This window comes from Nematolebias whitei, chromosome 22, assembly GCF_014905685.2.
Source record: "Nematolebias whitei isolate Nwh7 chromosome 22, NemWhi1, whole genome shotgun sequence".
NCBI lineage: Eukaryota > Metazoa > Chordata > Actinopteri > Cyprinodontiformes > Rivulidae > Nematolebias > Nematolebias whitei.
Window position 1 is genome coordinate 28,998,667 of NC_056519.1, and position 20,965 is coordinate 29,019,631.

General features: G+C 43.3%; 1 protein-coding gene across 1 annotated transcript in view; it reads left to right on the forward strand.

The window, feature by feature from the left end:
- ipo8 (importin 8) overlaps positions 1 to 20,965 on the forward strand; it is a gene marked incomplete in the record, with an annotated part of 477,409 nt that overhangs the window by 230,241 nt on the left and 226,203 nt on the right. Inside the window, 2 exon segments of the mRNA XM_037695763.1 lie at positions 19,155 to 19,254; positions 19,526 to 19,602. Of these exon segments, the coding sequence (XP_037551691.1) occupies positions 19,155 to 19,254; positions 19,526 to 19,602 (177 nt within the window).

The window sequence follows — 20,965 nt, forward strand, 5'->3', positions numbered from 1 at the left end:
AGATGCTTTTCCAGGCATGGTCCATTTTGTCCATCTGGAAAGGAAAAAAAAAAGAAAACTTGGTGCCTTTCCCCTCCAATCATGCAATACTCCCCAATTTATTCGGCCCCGAGAGCTGCCGGTATCTTTTAGGCTGTCACAGCAGAAAATGTGTTTGTGTGAATAAAACTGATTTAAACATTAATGTGTTTGCATCCATCCATCCATTCTCTTCTGCTTATTCGGGGTCGGATAGCGGGGGTAGCAGCCTAAGTATGGAGGCCCAGACTTCCATCTCCCCAGCCACTTGGGTCAGCTCCTCCAGGGGAATCCCAAGGCGTTCCCAGGCCAGCTGAGAAACATAGTCCCTCCAGCGTGTCCTGGGTCTTCCTCTGGGTCTCCTCCCCGTGGGACGTGCCTGGAACACCTCACCAGGGAGGCGTCCAGGAGGCATCCTAACCATAGATAAGGGTATGAACATAGATCGACCGGCAAATTGAGAGCTTCGCCTTTTGACTCAGCTCTCTCTTCACCACTAACAGTGCCCGCTTCACTGCCAACGCTGCATCTGTCCGCCTATCGATCTCACTCTCCATTTTTCCCTCATTCGTGAACAAGACCCCAAGATACTTAAACTCCTCCACTTGGGGCATGCCCTCCTCCCTGACCCAGAGAGGGCACTCTACCTTTTCCGGCTCAAGACCACGGTGTTTGCATATTGTATATAAATAACAGAATCTCCCAACTCCCCCTGGTGGTCTGATTTAAAAACATACTACCAATTTATCAACAAAATCTATTCACCCATTCAACCACCCCTCAATTTAATCCGAATTTAGATTGAAAAATTTCACGTCCACCCCCTGGAAAATCTATATTCTAAACCCCCCTTTTGATGTATTTAAAACACGTGTAAAAATTAACCCCAATTCTTGGTCTCTTGTCACTCGTCATGGCATGTAACACAGATCAGCTGTGGATAAAAGTCATTTCATAGAAGCCTAGAATCTTATTAAATCATCAACGCAATTGCAGCATCTAGTGGTGGTATTTTATCATGCTCTGCTCTCAAAACTTATTACAACAAATATATTTTTATCCATGCCCTGACACATTAATTAGTTAGCAATTAATCAAATCATCAATTAATCAAATCATCAAGTAATCAATAAAAGTAATAATTAAATATGTAGCATACAAAATTATCTTGTTCAACCATGTCCCCCCTCGTCCTGTCCTGCATTGTGGCACTCAGACTTATTGTCTGAATGTCCAGGTGATGCCCAACAGATTTACTTTCACAAATAGAGCATTATGGCTGGCCTTAATGCTCCAATTGATATATAAATAAAACTTTATTAAAAGTTGCTTTGGGTTTGTTTCAGATGTAATGGACACGGGGATGAAAAACAAAGAAGAAAACAAAGCAGAAAGTGGGAGAAGAGTTAAAAGGGAAAGAATGGTAAATGGACTGTACTTATATAGCGCCTTTCTATCTGATCAAGATACTCAAAGCGCTTTATATGACAATCTGTGTCCTCATTTACCCATTCATACAGCACTCTACTAGATCTCTGCAAAGCTAATTGAACAAATCATTCTAAAGAGACTAATCAGAGCTTTATCACATTCATACACCGATGGGACACACATCGGAGGCAATGTGGAGTTCAGTGTCTCACCCAGGGACACTTCGGCATGTGACTGCTGGTGGATTTGAACACCCAACTCTTGCATTAGAGGACGACTGCTCTAACCACTCAGCCACTGCCGCCCCAAAAAAGTAGATAGGAGTAGAGGAGAGAGAGAGGTATAAAGAAAACACAAATCAACGTCATTGAAGTTTGCCTCTAGACCTGCGGAAAGAAAAAAAATGACAAAGCCGAGAAACCACAACAACAAACAACATATATAATGGTACTTATAACATCATTAGAAAGTATTTTATACAGTAGATGGTAATACAAGGTGTATTTAGTCTAGGGCTGTTGTAAACAAATATTTTTGTAATCGAGTAATCTATAGATTATTCTGGCAATTAATCGAGTAATCAAAAACAAAAATTGTCAGGTTCTGTAGTAATTACCATACTCATTTTATGAGTAATACAAATACGCGAAAAAAGAACGTTAAATAAACAACCCATTTAATTCCTCTTTTTAAAATATTTTATTGCTTAAGTTGAATTATGTTTAACCATCACATACAAATCTAAATGCTGTAAAATAATTTTTATGGATTGGAAAACTAAATAGAATTTACAAAGTAGGATCTGGAAGTAAGGACATAATTTGGATTGAAGGTGGAGATGATCTTCTGGAAGCCTTCATCTTCCACCACGGACAGCAGCTGCATGTCTGTGATGATCATATTTAAAATGCTGTTTGTGAACTCAGCTGCTGCACAACCAACATCCTGAAGCCCTTTGTACGAAGCTGTCCAACGTATGGCTCTGCCATTCACTGAAAAGAAGAAGAAGAAAATTATTTTGTTTGTTCATTGTTATTCCTTAATAAATTTTCAAGTGTAATTCACTGGATATTATAAAATTATGTAATATTGTTAAGCAATCTACACTTTCTGATTATCTGCTGCAATCAAAGTAACATTAATCAGTTGTATTTGATTTATGCTTTTATTTATGTGTGCGGTTTGAGAATGCTTTAATTAAAACTCTCTGTCACTGAATTATTTTTAACCATCACATAAAAATCCAAATGTAAATAATTTTTATGCATTGGAAAACTGAATGGAATCTTTATGCTAGAAACTGAGTAAGATAGATAATGTAAAGTTTGAGTTTATACATTGAGTTCTGCAAACTGTATTATTATTTAGTCTTGATTGCTTAGCTATAAACAAATATGACATTAGTAATAAATGCAGATTAATCCCAGCTTTCAGTCATAAACAGCAGTTTTTAAGTCAAGCTGCTGTGAATAGGAACAATGGAGGTTACAAATTGTAACAGTGTAACAAGAACAGAACAGGCCAACAGCTCCTCAGGATGAACCGATTAATAACAATAAAAACAGCAGTCATGAACTTGTGACTGATAATAAATATCTCACACTGCGATTGCATGCAGGCAGGAGTGAGCTCAAAAGTGAGACTCCATAAAACAAATAAAAATCATTCTGTCAGAACCCTGAGAACAGAATGGGTCATGGAGAAAGTAGAAACATCTTGTAGATAAAAACGAATAAATGAACACGGCGATGACTAGACAGCTGCCATACAAATATCCTCCCTCCATGCAGAGCCGTGGAGGATGAAATCTCTCTGGTGGAATGCGCTCTGAGATTCTCTGGAGGATCCAGCCTAGATGAACTGTACGCTTCAGAAATAGCCTCACACAACCAGTGTGAGAAGTGCTGGGTGGATAGAGGACGTCCTGTAGATCTGTCCCTGTAATTCACGAACAGAAGCTGAGAGCAGCGCAGTGCGGCCGTGCGAGCCAAGTAACACGAAAGTGCGCACATGGGACAGAAGCCTCCTCTTCAGAATTATGAGGAGGAAGATAAAACCCATCCAAGGTTATCATTCTCAATCTGAATGAGCTTGTGATGCTTTTAGAAGTAAAAGCAGGATTAGGATGCAGTACAGCTGAACTGCCATCAGCTTGAATTCTGAGACATGAGGGAGCAACAGAGAGAGCAGATAAATCACTCACTCTCTTTGCTGACGTCAGAGCTAACAGCAGGGCTTTTTTAAGTGAAACCTCAAAAGGAGCTTTGATCAGAGCGCGCAGGACCATCGTTAGGTCCCACTGTGGAGCTAGAGGGCGTGAGACAGGTCTGTGTCTCCGTACACCTTTCAGAAAACACTTCATCAGCTGGTGGTTAAAAACTGTTCTGTCACAGAAACCCTCATGACAGGAAGAAATAGCTGCAGCATATGTTTTAATTGTGCTGAACGCTAAATTGTTGTCCATCAGCTGCTGCAGAAATGACAAGACGCCCCCTAGTGGACATGAGATGGCCTCCATGCCTTTCTCTGTGCACAAGCACTGAAAAGCTATCTACTTTGATGTGTACAGTGCTGTGGTGGAAACAGCTCGTGCACCCTGGATCGTACGCACCACATCCTGTGGGAGGCTCATCCTTTCTAAACAGATCCGTTCAGCGGCCAGACCCAAAGGTGTCTGGCACCATGGGCGCTTATGCGCTCGGGAGCTACGAGGATGACTGACAGCTTTTCCTCTCGGACCCGGTTCAGGGTCTGTGATATCAGCAGGACTAGACGGAATGCATAAAGGAGCATTTTTGGCCATGGGCTGTGAGCGAAGGCGTTCACTCCTAACGGTGGGTCGTCCCATGGGCTCAGTGAGAACCATAATTGACACTGGGCGTTCTCCCGTGTGGCAAACAGATCCACTGCTGCTTGGCCGAACCTGCTCCAAATCCGAGAGATCAGCTCGGGACGGAGGCCCCAGTCCTCGTGGCGGGGACCGCTCCTCGACATGATGTCCGCTCCCCTGTTCAGGATGCCGGGAATGTACACTGCTCTGATGGAGAGCAGGTTTTTGTGTGCCCAGTGTTGGGCACACATAAACCTGCTCTCCATCTCCTGCTCTCCATCTCCTGCTGTCTCGTGATGCGTAACAGTTGGGCTGAACGCATGCCTCCCTGATGGTTTTTGAAAGCTGCCGTCACTTTGTTGTCTGTGTGGATCAGAACATGTTGATTCCGCAGTAGGGAAGCAAAATGCTGAGTCACGTTCCAGACTGTGAGAAGTTTTAACACATTTATGTGAAGCCGCCCACTGCCTGGGACAGACACGTTCCTCCCCAGCCTGACAGGGACATGCCTGTGAAAACTGAGACATGTGACGTAAGCATGCTGATGGGAACTTACTCTGACAGAATGAGGGGGTTTCCCCAATGATTCAGATCTGTTCTCACGGAGGGGGGCACAGAGATCATCTGCCTCTTCTGGCGCACAGGATCTATGCACAGGCGGGCAAACCATTTCTTAAGGCATCTCATGTGAAGCAGGCCCCGCAGAACCACGACGTGAGCCGCTGACATCATCCCCAGGAGTTGCATGACAGGCAGAGCTGTCACTACACTGCAGGGTTTGACACGGCGGTGCTGAGCTGACAGAGCTTCGGCTCTCAGCTTTGATAAACGGGCTCTCATTGTGGTTGAGTTTAGCTCCACTCCCAGATAAACAATCATCTGGGATGGGAGAACGGAACTTTTTCCCAGTTTATAGAAAACCCCAGGTTTAGCAGGTGTAACGCTAGCGTTTTGGAATGCGCAGCTGCTTTCTGCCTGGACTTGTCTAATAAAAGCAGATCGTCCAGATAAAAAAGAATTCTCATTCCTGCCATGTGTAACGGTTGCAGAGCCGTCTCCACGCATTTTGAGAACGTGCGTGGGGCGTGTGAATAACCGAACGGTAGCCTGTTGTACTGATACGGAATCCCCTGGAAGGAGAATTGCAGGAATTTCCTGTATTTTGGAATGATGGGAATGTGAAAATATGCGTCCTTCAGATCTATACAGTCGTTCTGGTAAACGTTCTCCAGCAGCTGTTTGATTGTCAGTGGACTTGTCTCTCCATAATTGATTTGTTGAACATGGACAGGTCGAGAATGGGTCTCATCCCTCTGGGTTTTTTCAGAACCAGAAAGTAGTGGGAGTAAAACCCTGTGTTTTCTTCTCCATTGGGAACTTTGGAAATCACGTTTTTCATCAGGAATTCCTGAACTTCTGACTGGAGAGATGAGTTATATTCTAGAGATGACAGAACCGTCTCTGTAATCCCTCTGAATGGTGGGGTTTGAGCTGTGAACTGCAGTGTAACCCCTGCTGATCAGACGATCCATCCATCTGCCCAGGAAACATACTCACTGCCACTCTGAGTAACGCTTGAAGAGTGGGCACGCATTTTGTGTTGTCATGTTTCTCATGGATGCCAACCAGGCTAAAAACCTCTGCCGCTGTCACCTGCTCCGGAGATTCTCGGGGTGGGGGGGGACGAAAGGGGGGCTCCGACAGCAAGGGCTGTATGTGCGCCTCTGTGCTGAGTCCAGGCTGTGGTCTCACGTTAGAGAGCTGAGGTGAGCCGGCGCACACTGAGAGGAGGCGTGAGCACTTTTTTGAGTGATATGCCATTTCTGTGGAGGCTGCAGCTGTCGTGGAGAAACACGTTTAATCCTGCTGCGCTGTGAGTGGGCAGAAACAGAAAATAAAACGGGCTCTGTCTGAGAGCGAGGGATTTTACCGGACTCGATCTGCTGAAAAACATAATTTTTAGCTGACGTGGCAGACGAGTGTTTTGTGAGATTTACCGAGCTGCGGTGCCTTTTAAAACGCTGTTTAGAAGTTACCGGCTCGTTCTGTGTGGGGAATGTGTGAAGAGAGACAGCTGTGAGATCAGTTAATCTGACAGTCAGGCTAGAATCAGATAAAGCTTTACTCTCAGAGATGTTTCTGTTTTATTTCAAAACATACGTACATCATCAAAAAACATACACATTCCCCTCAAGGAGCTGTTCCCTGGTGGAGGCGGCCGGCGGAGGAGCGGAGCGTGAAGTCGCTGCCGCAGCTGTGGAGTGCCTCTACTGCTTTTGCTGGCCACGACAGTCCCTCCAGCGGCCGGAGGAGCGGGAGAAGGACTGTGACGTCACCAGATGGTGTACCATCTCTGAGACCTCCTCGGACCTCTCCGATTTCTCAAGGATGGTCCTGAAGTTGGCCCCGAACAGCGCCTCTGGGGTGATGAGGCCCTCCAACAGGTCTCTCTGCAGCCTCTCGGACAAAGATGGCGAGAGGCGGAGCTAGGTGGTCCTCTGGATCATGGTCATCCAAGCGGCAATGCTGGACAGGCAGACCACAGACGTGGCGCACAGGTTGAGGATGATGTCAGAGGCTTGACAGAGGAAGCTCTTTGTCTCCTCCGGCAGGTCTGCTTCCTCCAGTGTATTTGCAATGCTGTAGGCCAGCATGGCAAGACCGCCTGGAATGAGCACTGGTGAGCTCGGTTGGAGAGCTTTGTCACCATCTGGTCATGCTTCCCTGAAGGGACAGGTCACCGGTCCATCCTGGAAGCTTTTGCCCCGAGCACCTCCGCCAGGATTGGCTCCAGCTGGGGAACCGTAGGAAAACTCTGATCGGTAAAACCCTCCACTCTAGAGATGGAGGCGAAGGTGGAGACAGGTGCCTTCAGCTTGCCGGGCCCAGCTGCCACCTCGTTCCAGTAGGATGTCACTGCTGGAAAGCAGGGCCAGATGGGGTCAGGCCGACGAGCCGCGATGGAGCCAAACCTTCCCGCTAAATCATCCGATTGGGGCGGAGGGAGGCGAGGGACAGAAAGTCCCTTTGTGTCAGCAGCCTCCTGGATTATGCCGGGCAGCTTCGAGAGGAGGGCTCAGACGGCGGGGAGCGGTGTGGTCACCGACATGGGAAGACCCGGGGTGGCTGAGCATCCGCTCGGCCCCCTTTCTTCCATCACTACGCTTTCCAGGAGGGAGGGGGCACCGGGGCTGCTGCCAGCATCACCTTTTTCGGAGGAATCATCCGATTCACTGCACGGAAAAACGTTATAAAAGGCGATGGCGTTGTCCAGCGAGTAGCGGCCCGCCACGGAAAAAACACTCCTCGGCACTTACCTTGAACAAGGCTGCTCGTCTCTGCTTCTCCTCTGGAGGGAGGAGCTCTCCAGGGGCGGCAGGAGGTGGCGAGGTTGGCGTGGCGAGGACCAGGCATCCTTCACAGATGTTGCTGGACATCTTTTTCTTCTTTGTTCTTCTGACAGTGCTAGCTAGCTGGCTGAAGAAAAAATGGGAGCCGATTACCCAGTCTCACCGTAATTTATACAGACTTGGGGTGGGGCCCACACAGCCGGTGGGCGCGGACTAAAATTTTCAGTGCTGCGCTGCGCGCAAAGGGATAAACCCACTAGCGATAGCCTTAAAGGGTGAAGCCTATACAAAATAGAACAATACAGATATATTTGTTTTTAAAATGGAAATGACAATGGAAATGGACATTGTCAGGGAAATAAATTACTTTATGATTTTTAAGTCAAAATGAAGATCTGCATAGTGAATCTTGATTGAGCACATGTAAAACCAAAGCCTACCAGGAACAACAGCAACCAGTAACCTAAAATATAGGATTTTAGCCACTACTATTAGGTAGAAAACTATCTCATCTGGAAGAAGATCCCCCAATCCTGCTGCACTGTTTCAACAATGTGGTGAAGTAAACCCCGCACCGGAGGAGGCTATTGGAGCTGCCGGGTAAAAGGAAGATGACAACAAAGGGGAGCAAGGAGTTGGAATTGGTGCCACAAGAGTGCAGGGGAACCGGACGTCAGCTGGCATTGGAACTAGAACCGCAAAGGGGCGAGCAAGTACCCAGGCATTGTGATTGGAGCTGCATGGATCGAGCTATTGGAGCCACTAAGATTCTTTGCAGTGGACATCTGGATGCAGATCATCGATGCCGGCCAATGCACCATTGGCGTATGTGAGTCAGCGCTGATGTCTATGAATGGCCATTATAATGATGTGTGTGCACAAAGGTTCATATTCAAATCCAATGCATTGGTAGCAGGCTCAGGACTGCTTTAAAAAATAAAAAAAGAGAGCTCTCTATAAATAAACAAGCTTGTTGTCATGTGAATAGGTGATCTGACATTTGCGTTTATGCAGTTTGGGAATAAATAAACTAAACTTTCGGCCATTATGGCAGCAAAAGAACAAACTGATGTGGATCAGTGGGGTCAAAATGACTGTGTGGGGGGAGTGGAAGGGCCCAAAAGGAGACTGAAAAAAGAAAGGTGAAATTAACAGCTTAAGTTTTGTTGAAAATAAATAATTTAGAAGGTGAAAGGAAAACCAAGTTAAATAAGCTTACAAAATTAAGACAAACTATTACTGTGTTAAAAAATGACAAAGGGTGTGTAAATGACATTAAGGAAGAATTTAAAAGGTTTTTGGATTTGTCTGAAGAAACGTGCAGTGTACACAAGGTTTTGTTGGGTTTATTGCCTGTCGATGAAGCACAGAAGCATGATGTATGGTTTCAAGCTAAAATGTTGTGTTCATGAATTTGTTGCTGCTACTCATAAATGGTTGGCTGAGGCTCAAGGTTGCTCAGCCATGGTGCCTGATGATATTAATCAGAATGAGAGTAAAATTAATAATGAAGCTGAACCCAAGGCTGCCAGTGGCGAAATGATGGAGGAGGAGCTGCAGATTGAACCTCATGACAGCATTTCAAATGTTTCCTTAAGATCTTCCAGGAGAACTGGGAGTCAAAAGTGTTATTCTATAACAAGTTCCTCCTCAAGCAGCAAATTCTCAGTACTTTCTGAACAAATAAAGGCAGAAGCAGAAAGTGCTGCGCTCTTGGCTTGTGCAGCTGCTTTAAAGGAAAAACACACCCTGGAGGAGCAGGAATATCTTTAAAAAAAAAAAAAAGGAACAACTTGAGTTGGACACCAAAATAGCTGTCGCTAATGCCAAGCTAGTAGTGCTAGAGGGCAGCACTAAAGGCAGCATTACATCTAAGCTCTCTGATGGAATGGACTCATGTTAGAAAAGGTGTTAAACCCAAGATAAAACCTACTTTCCTCATTTCACAAGCTACACAACTTATTACCAAGATATCACAGAAGCTTCATGAGAATGTTGGACTGCTGTTGGATAAAGAGGTTGGGTCAGGTCTAAACACGGTCTATGAAAGACGTATCCCATCTCAAGTGGATGACACTGTTTTGAATACTTTTGTGTCACAAATGACTCCCCCTGCTGTCGAAAGCTCTAAATATTCTAGTGGAGTGGCTACTCCTCAGTTCATGTCAACAGAACTACAGTTGAGTGGACTGAGGAGCTTTTCATCAGCCAGTACAACTATGACTTCACTGAGAAGTCATTTACAGAGCAAGAGGAAATGTCAAGAGGAATAAAAATTCATAGACGTAGTGGACCACTCTGCACAGCTGTCACATGTCACACACAATGGACATTATAAATTGAAGTTGCCTTTCAGAAAGGAGGAACCCTTAATGCCAAACAACATTTCCATTGCTCTGCAGCGCATCCTTGGTTTGTAAAGGAAATTCAAAAAGAACAGAAATTTTCATAAGGAGTACACAAACTTCATGACTAATGCCATTAACAGTGGATATGCTAAAAGAAGGTGGAAACAAATCCAGTACATCTCAGATCTCCTTTGGAAATGTTGGATTCGAGAATATTTACCATTATTACAGGAACAACAAAAATGGATAAAAAGGAAAAGGTGTTTCATGCCTAGAGATGCTGTTGTGGTTATGGACTCCACAACACCTCGAGGGTCTTTGATATTAGGAAAAGTTATTAAAAATTTTCCAGATAAAAGGAGTCTGGTGCATGAGGTTCATCTTCAAACAAAAACAAATGTTATTGAAAGGCCTGTAACAATAATTTGTCTGTTGGGTGAAGCTACAAACTGACAAACTAGATTGCTGGTAGGATGATGAACATGTAAACTTGATTTGCCTCTTATGTATATTTTGTGTATGGGCATATCTTGACTTATGGCTCCTTTAATTTAAGTTTGGTAATTGCTATGTCTTCTGCCACCCACAATTAGGGGCTGGTGTGTAGGAGCCATTTATCTTGTTTTTCTGTGTTTATCTCCACTAGAGGGTGTATTTCATTTTGTGTACTGAATATCAGAGTCAGAGATTCTTTATTGTCATTCGCACCTCATGTGATACATGTGGTGAAGCAAAATTATGTACACAATGTCCCAGTTACATCCAACAATAAAATGTATAAGAAAAACAGTAATAAGATCTAAGATATGAACTAAGAAAAACATCAACTAAATATACACTAAGCACTCAACATAAAACATTGAACATCACCACAAACATGAACATGAGTCTGTGAGCGGATGTGCACGCATGAACACATCAACATTGAAACAGATCAGCAGCAACATGAAACAGATCAGCAGCAACATGATATGGTTTTTCACAGTGATTATTCTAGTTAGAGATTCATGAGTCTAACAGCCTCAGGGTAAAAGCTGTTCCTCAGTCTAGTGGTTCTACACTTAATGCTCCTCAACCTCCTTCTTGATGGGAGTGGGGCAAAAAGTGTGTGTGCTGGGTGAGTGGGGTCCTTCATGATGCAGGTGGCCCTCTTCCTGCATCAAGAGGTGTAGATGTCTGTGATGGTGGGGAGGCTGATTCTGACAGACTTCTGTGCAGCCTTCACCACTCTCTGCAAAGCTTTTCTTTCTGCAGCTGTGCAGCCTCCATGCCACACATTGATGCTGGAGCACAGGATGCTCTCCACTGCACACCTGTAGAAGGAGGTGAGGACTGAGCTTCCCAGACCAGCTCGTCTCAGCCGTCTGAGGAAGTAGAGTCTCTGATGATCTTTCTTGATCAGGCTGGTGGTGTTGTTGCTCCAGCTGAGGTTGTCATTCATGTGTACACCCAAGTACTTGTAGCTGGAGACCACTTCCACCGCAGATCCTCTTATGTTCAGGGGGGTGTAGATGTTTTTGTTCCTTCTGAAGTCCACAGTCATCTCCTTTGTCTTCTTCATATTGATGTGAAGGTTATTCTCTTTGCACCAGCTCTCCAGGTGTTCCACCTCTTGCCTGTAGCTGGACTCATCATTGTTTGTGATGCATCCCACCACCGCTGTATCATCTGCAAACTTTACAATGTGACAGCCTGGATGGGTAGCTGCACAATCATACGTGAGAAGAGTAAACAGGAGGGGGCTCAACACACATCCCTGAGGAGAGCCAGTGCTGAGGGTTATGGTGGAGGAGGAGAAGTTGTGGATCCTCACTAACTGTGATCTGTTTGTTAAAAAGTCTAGTACCCAGTTGCAAATGGAGGGGCTTAGTCCTAGTGTGGATAGTTTGTCCATCAGGGTTTGGGGGATCATGGTGTTGAAGGCGGATGTGAAGTCCACAAAGAGCATACGGACGTAAGAGTTTTTCTGCTCCAGGTGGTTGAGCGCAGTGTGGACCACAGAGGAGATGGCATCCTCTGTTGATCGGTTCTCGCGGTATGCATACTGATGAGGGTCCTCGTTGATGTTGATGGTTGTTTTGATGTGAGTCATGACCAGTTTTTCGAAGCATTTAGCGACTATCGGGGTGAGGGCCACTGGCCAATAGTCATTCAGACCAGTCACTGTAGAGCTTTTTGGGACTGGGATGATGGTGGCAGTCTTCAGGCAGGTGGGAACTGTCTCCAGGGTAAATGAGGAGTTAAAGATGTCTGCCAGCACCTCGCAGAGCTGATCAGCACATTCCTTCAACACTTTTCCGGGGATGTTGTCTGGGCCAGTTGCTTTGTGCGGATTAATCCTCCTGAAGGTACTCCTTACTTCTGCTGAGGTCACGCTGAGATGCTCTTCATCCGGTGGTGAGGTGAGTCTGGTGGTGGGTGGTCTGTTCGGGTCTTCAAAGCGTGCATAAAACTTGTTGAGGGCATCAGGCAGAGATGGGTCTTTGGGCATTGTTCGCTCCTTCCTTTATAATCTGTTATGCACTTAGTGCCCCTCCACATGCTCCGAGGGTCTTGTGAGATGAATTGACCCTCGATCCTCTGTGCATATGTGGCCTTGGCCTTCTTAATACCAGCAACCAGCTCTTTTCTTGTCCTACTCAGCTCCTCTGAGTTTCCAGACCTGAAGGCAGTGTTCCTGGCTTCTAGTAGGTTACGCACCTCTGCATTCAGCCAAGGTTTTCTGTTTGGGTAGCTTTTAACATTTCTGATAGTGGAGACGGTTTCAGTACATGTACTAATGTAACCCAGAACTGAGGATGTGTATTGGTCAAGATCAAGCGAACCTCCATTTTCAGCATCTTCTCTGAAAACCTGCCAGTCTGTTCGGTCATGTCAGCATATATGTCATATATGTCAGCAGAATATGTCAGCACAGGAAGGTTGTTACTTAAGGGCAGGTGTGATTCTGTTCAGGTTTTGCTAATGAAAAGGGGCAAACAGTTTTCTACTGTGCTTAGTTTAGAGTCAAGGCAGATTTATTTGTTTTCTAAATGTGAATGGACAAGGTGAGGGAAATAAATTACTTTATGATTTATAAGTCGAAATGAAGATCTGCATAATGAATCTTGATTGAGCGCACGTAAAACCAAAGCCTACCAGGAGCAACAGCAACCAGTAGCCTAAAATCTAGGATTTTAGCCACTACACCAGTCTTTTTTAAAGGACTGGTCCCTGTGAAGTGAAAAATTCTCTTTTGAAACATAAAATTATCAATTTCAGTCTGCATTTCTTTAATTTAGCTCTAAGACTCCATCTCAAATCTGTAAGGCAACCGCTGTAAAGTAATCCCAACTCACATCATGACTCATCCAAGACATTATGTTAAATCCCATAGTTAATGTCAGCTTGTATTGCTGTTTAAAGCGGTCAGTATTTAAGGTGGATCCATTTAGCAGTCTATTTCTTGATGGTGAAGCTGCACTGGGTTACATTATGACATAGTGTTTGTCTGAAAATATGTGGTTCTTCTAGCTCTTCATCTGCAGGGATCATTCTTCTTATTCTGTCTCATATTTATCTTATTCTCTCATATATCATTTTTTAAAGGTGCATATTTAAGGTTAATCCCGTATCAGAAGTAGGGCTGGGAACCTTTCTAAAAAAAACGGTGTCGTTCCTGGACAGTTCTTTTTTGGTGCCAATTTTATGATTAACATCAGTTCTAACAAGAATAAAATTACGTTACACATTACAGTACAAATCTTGAGTTTTATTTTTAACTTTGGTATTTTTCTATTCCAAGCAGTTTTCTGACATAAAAATAAACATCATTTTCAGGTCTAAAGAATAGTTGCAAACAACTGGCACGTCAGTGTCTGATGCTCATTGCTACATACTGAGGACCTGATGTCTGATAGACTGATGTCTAGGAGAAATATAAATTTTATCAGGATGTTTAAGAAGTGATAAAGAGCATTCCCAGGCAGGAGAGAGTTGTGATCAGAGCAGACCTGAATGGACATGTTGTGAAATAAACAGAGGGGATGAAGAAGTGATGGATAGGTTTGGTGTCAAAGAAAGAAACCAGGTAGGACAGATGGTGGTGGATTTTGCCAAGAGAATGGAAATGGCTATAGTTACTACCCTGATGCATGCTCAATAATCCAGGTAGAAAAATCTAAAAAAGTTAAATCTGGTCCTCTGGACATTCAAAAAAACAAAACAAAGCAAAAAAACCAAAAAATGTAGAAACGTTTCGTCTCTCATCCGAGAGACTTCCTCAGTCTGAGGAGCTGTATTCAGCTCAGTCTCTTAAATAGCACCGTCTCAGAGTGGATCAACCAGTTTTGCTGCTGACAAACAAAACCAGCTGATCACATGCTCAAGAAGGACCATCAGCCTAACAATGGATCATTAGCACACTGATGGTTGTTTACTGTTCACAGAGGGCTGAGTGATACTAGCAATAACAGCATTGTAAGAGGGGGACAGTTGAACCCGGAGGCCTCCACCCCTGTTTAACGATGGACGATTTCTTTTCACAAAGATGGCCTCCTTTACTCCTCTCTCAAACCATCGTTCCTCTCTGTCCAGGATGTGAACATCTTCATCCCTGAAAGAGTGACCGCTGGCCTGGAGATGAGTGTAGACCGCAGAGTCCTGGCCTGATGATGTTGATCTTCTGTGCTGGGCCATCCTTTTGGCCAGTGGCTGTTTTGTTTCCCCGATGTAAGACTGATCACAGCCCTCCTGACACTGAACAGCATACACAACATTGCTCTGTTTGTGCCGGGGGACTGGATCTTTGGGATGAACCAGTCTTTGCCGTAATGTATTTTGGGGTTTAAAAGCCACTGGGACGTTATGTTTAGAAAATAAACGTCTCAGTTTCTCTGAAACTCCCTCAACATATGGAATGACCACTGGTCTGGGTCTGGGTTCCTCCTTTTCACCTGTTGGCTGACTGGAGTCCTGTTTGGGTTTCTTCTCTGCTTTTAGGAAGGCCCATTTAGGATATCCACATTGCTCTAGAGCCTGTCTTGTGTGGGATTTCTCCTTCTGCCTGGCTCCTGAGCTAGTGGGGACGCTGTCTGCTCTGTGATACAGAGTCCTGATGACTCCTAACTTGTGCTCCAAAGGGTGATGGGAGTCAAACTGCAAATACTGGTCTGTGTGGGTGGGTTTGCAGTACACCTCAGTTTGCAAATGTCCTCTATCAGAGACTGAGACCTCACAGTCCAAGAAAGCCAACCTGCCATTTTTTACATCTTCTCGTGTGAACTTGATGTATTTATCCACAGAGTTGATGTGGTCAGTAAAATGTAGTTATAGTTACTACCTACCTAAAAGAGGAACATATATGTAAATGATAAAGGGACTGTACTTATATAGCACCCTTCTATCTAATCATGAAACTCAGCGCTTTACAACACAATCTGTGACCTCATTTACCTCTACACACATTTATACAGTACTGTACTACATCTCTACAAAGCTTACCTGAACAAATCATTCTATAGAGAATAATCAGTGCTTTTAGATCTTTTTTATACACCGATGGGACACACATCAGAGGCAATGAAGGGTTCAGTGTCTTGCCCTGGGACACTTCAACATCAGAGTCAGAGATTCTTTATCGTCATTCGCACCACATGTGGTACATGTGGTGGAGCGAAATTATGTGCACAGGGTCCCAGGGTCCCAACATGTGACTGCTGGTGGAATCGAACCCCCAACTTTTCCATTGGAGGATGGCTGTTCTAACCGCTCAACCACAGCTGCCCCTTAATGTATATGTATATGTATACAAATATGTATATATGTATACACATATATATATACATGTATGTACATATACATAGATATGTATATTTATCCAATAACAGACTGTGACATAAATGCCAAACCAAACCAGAACAGGAAAATAATAATAATAATAATAATGAATTTAATTTGTAACACACTTTTCATTAACAAAAATCTCAAAGTGCTACAGAGTGCAACTAAAATCAATGATAAAATCAACTAAAATCTGTGATAAAATCAACTAAAATCAATGATACAATCAACTAAAATCAATGATAAAATCAACTAAAATCTGTGATAAAATCAACTAAAATCTGTGATAAAATCAACTAAAATCAATGATACAAACAACTAAAATCAATGATACAATCATGTGGAGGCAGAATAGGCTTGCTTAAAAAGAAAAGTCTTTAAGCCTTTTTTAAAGTCAGTCAATGATTGTGGAGCTCTCAGATATTCAGGGAGGGAGTTCCAGAGGCGGGGGGCAGCCACACAGAATGCCCGATTTCCCATGGTTCTTAATTTAGTTCGTGGCAGGTGGAGGAGATGACTGTTCTGTGATCGTAGGGACCGGGTGGATGAATATGGAGCAAGAAGGTCCTTCAGATAATCTGGTGAATTTCCATATAAACACTGATGGGTAATGAGAGCAATTTTGTACTGAATTCTGTAGGTGACAGGAAGCCAATGGAGGTTATGGAGAATGGGTGTAATATGTTCAAATTTACGAGCTCTCAATAAAATCCTGGCTGCACTGTTTTGAATATATTGAAGCTTCTGAAGGTTTTTGCCGGGGATCCCAGTAAACAGGGAGTTGCAGTAGTCGAGCCTGGAGGAGACAAAAGCATGGACGAGTTTCTCTGCATCAGCAAAAGTGAGAGATGGGCGCAGTTTGGAGATATTTCTAAGATGGAAGAAACAGGTTTTAAACAGATGCTTAATGTGATTTTCAAATGTAAGATGAGAATGTAACATGAAAACCCATTTTCACCCTCAGAAACATCGTAAACAGAAACATTTCACACACGATTCCTACCCAGCATGCTTTGCAATACTCACACTGTCTCTGGGACATGACTCTCTCATATATGATTTCACACATCTTTACTTTTATATGAACAGATTTATTACCGAGAGAATATCACACCCAGCAACTTTGTAGTTAGTTTATAAAAGTAGTTAACCAAAAACAGGATCGCTAAAGTGAGTTAATTCATAATAATCAATAATCGTAAATGACACAAGGAAGATGTTCGACACACATTGAATGTATCACTCTGCTTCAGCACAGCAGAGTTCTGCCTCACCTCTTTGGTTCCGATGGACCAGATTAATTTCTGAAAGCTCACCTCTGAACGAGACATGGATGCTTTACCTGTGATTTATGAACCGTTTTGAGTTGTGTTCACTTTCAACGTTGTCACTTTATTAAAAAAGCGTTCAATACAAAAACAACTGGACTTTATTTGTAACAGAAGATGTTTCGCTCCTCATCCGAGGAGCTTTCTCAATTCAAAGAGCAGTGAGTGAGGGGTTCAGGTTATAAGGCTGAGTGAGATAAGACACACGCACATAAGACACACACACATATGTAGATTGGCAGTTCACACCTAAACACCTAAACAGTAGGTCTTTGTTCATCTAATTCACAGACGAGGCCCCTCTGTTCCCATCAAGTGTGAAAACCGGCTGGGAATCTGTTTTAAAGTTTTAAAGCCATGCGTCTGTGAAGAGGCTGTTTAGCTGTTTGGCTCAACACAGGAGAGCCACCTCCTCTGGACAAAATTCCGCAGTTCACCTCCATCTCACAGATAAGGGACACTCTTTTGAGGACCAAAATATGCACATTTTGGACCGAGAACACAGATGGTTTGAGAGGGGGGTGAAGGAAGCAATTTATGTAAAAAGAGAAAAGCCGTCTCTTAACAGAAGAGGAGGCCTCAGATTCCCACTTTCAAAAACATATAATGCAACTTTAAAACAGATTCCCAGCCGGTTTTCACACTTGACGGGAACAGAGGGGCCTCGTCTGTGAATTAGATGAACAAAGACCTACTGTTTAGGTGTTTAGGTGTGAACTGCCAATCTACATATGTGCGTGTGTCTTATCTCACTCAGCCTTATAACCTGAACCCCTCACTCTCTGCTCTTTGAATTGAGAAAGTTCCTCGGATGAGGAGCGAAACGTCTTCTGTTACAAATAAAGTCCAGTTGTTTTTGTATTGAACACTTTTTGAATTCATCATGTCCTGGATGACTGAGAATCTTCACCAGCATGTTGTCACTTTAGAGTCTTATAGTGTCAGCAACGGCAGTGGATGATAAGTTAGTGCTTTAGCATTAGCTTCTGATAATTTTTTAAAATCTGTTTAGCGGTTTAGTGTTGACAAAGGTAATTTTTGGTTAGCAAATTTGTGGTTAGCAAAGCTAACTTTTTGATTAGCTGTGCCCCCCCCCCCCCCCCGTGATGGCAGGACATGGTCGTTTGTGGTCCCCGCGACCCACCCCCCCCCCCCACACACACACACACTTCTTTATGTATGCTCAGAAAGTCTGTTCCCTTCTGTATATGAAATTTAGTCATGTAATCACACAGTTGTGATCTCCAGTAAAACTAAAGCATCCATCCATCCATTATCATTACCTGTTTCTTCCCTTTTGGGTCACGGGGGTCACTAGCGCCCATGTCCAGCCATCACTGTGTGAGAGGAGGGGCACACCCATGACAGGTCTCCAGTCCATCACAGGGACACAGAGACAAACAAGACAACCATTTACTCTCTCACTCTCACCTAGAGACAATTTAGTTACCAATCAGCCTAACATGTATGTTTTTGGTCTGTGGGAGTACCGGAGTACTCCCACAGACCCTTTCTACTGGAGTATCCAGAGAAAACCCACACAGCACGGAGAGAACATGCTGAACATGCAAACTCCACCCAGAAAGGCCCCCGGCCTTGATTTGAACCGGGGCAACCTTCTCGCTGAGAGGTGGCAGCTCTACCACCTGCAACACCGTGCTGCCCAAAAGTACAGTACTGAATCACAAAAAAAATATATATATATAAATCATGTCACAGATTATTTTTGGAAGAGACATTTCATCTTTCATCCGAAAGACTTCATCAGTCTGAGGCCTTCCACCAAGATCTTTCATATAAATAGCTTATTGACGTGTTTCAAGCCAGCCTGCTGTAAATCTTTGAATGAAGTTTTATTGGAACTTTGCCTTTGATTTTCCTAAGACATAAAATTACCAATATTTTTATTCTGTCATTTTGTCAGTCCAAATATCAGATTGAAATTTCCCATCTTATTAATACTTTTTCCTCATAACTATTAAATTCAACAGTTAGTAGGAATTTCTCAAGGCTTTTTTTTACCTTTCAGACCATTTGCCAAGAGGTTATTTTCCCTCTTATGTGCTACAAAGATGAAGATGAGAGGCTATGGCAGGAAGATCCCTACGAATACATCCGCATGAAGTTCAGTAAGTGTGTAAACATCCTGGTATGACTGTAAACTATGACTGCAAACATCTGTTATCTTTGAAGTGGTTGAACTCACTAAGCCCACAGACAGCTTCTGTGGATTTTGCTTTCTGTCTAGGCTGTACTACTGGCTAGTGAATCTGGAAAGTGTTCTGTATGTTTTTAGTGCCTAAAAACCCATATCAGTAAATTCTCATAGACAATAAATTAAATACTTTTAAACACACAACCAAGTTATTCTTACAGGAATTATGTATGTTTCTGTTGTAGACCTGTATGATGACCACACCCTCCCTGCAACTGCTGCTCAGAGCCTGTTGTGCAAAGCTGCTTGCAAGAGGAAAGAGGTCAGAGACACACTCACAGTTTTAGGGGCAAGGTATGGGGGATGAGAAATTTCCTGACTATAAGCCGCTACTTTTTTCACTGGCTTTGAACCCTGCGGCTAATGTATGGATTTTTTTTTTTGGTGGGCTAACAAGCTTTATTTCAGTCCGGAGCAGACAGTCTGATTTCAGTCAGCTGCGCTCAGTCTGCATGTCTCGGAGGAGGAGCAGATTGACCGTGGCTGACTGAAATCAGACTGTCTGCTTCACAGCTTGATTAAATATTTATAGCCAAGATATATTTTATGTTTACCCTCCATGATATATTTATCAGCTCAAGAAGAGAGTTCTGTGATGGAGTTGAATTCAAAGCAGTCTGCTCAGATAAATAGTCTTAAATTATTATTTTTATATATGAATGTTTCTGTTAAATTATTTTAATGTTTCTGTACAGTACCCTGACATGACTTCTGTTGTGACTTGGTGCTATATGAATAGACAATCATAAAAAAAGAGTATGAACTGAAAAATAAAAGAAAATTATATATGTATAAAAAAAGAAACAAAAACAGCTACATTATAAAGCGATGTAAAATACTAAAAACAAGAACATGTCTGTGTTGGTTTATGCCATGAACTTAGCAGAAGTTTGAAGCCATTTAATCACTTTAATATCCACTTTAAAGCTAGGAATAAAAACACAAGTTTTTTGTTAGCAGGATTTAATTCTAACTTTGAAACTTATCCAACATTAATAAAACTCATCTCAAGTTGCCTTTTTGGACATACATGCATATATTCGTACAAACTGTACTTGAGAGGAGATTATTACAGCCTGATATAAAATCAATAATGATTATGATATCAGAATAGTATCGCCATCGGCCAATATCCAGTTGTAGGTATCGGGATCGGATCGGAAGTAAAAAAAAGTGGATCGGTGCATCACTAGTCATACCTGGGCATTCACATAGCTACTCAATGCATGTCTCTCTTGGGGGGTGGGGTGCACGTGGGGGGAAGATTGGCTCCATGTGTCCTCTCACAGAAAATTTTGAACAACAGAGATGCCACTTCCTGCATTTTGGTGTATTTTAATGGATTGTTATACATCAACATTTACCTAAAGTTGTAAACTCTTAATAAAATTACTATTTTGGAGAAGAACAGCAGGTTGTGTGCAGCAGCTCTGATTCTGTCAGGTGTCCTAAACCCCCCTTCCTCCCTCCTCTCACTTCATGGTTCTGAGCTGAACTCTTCTCCGCTCCTGCTCCAGTCTTATGGCACCGTTTGAAGCACCTGAAGGCTTCAATTCTCTGTTGTCCAACTAAGGACAATCAATCAAATCAATCCATCCATCCATCCTTTTTTTTTTTTTTTTTTT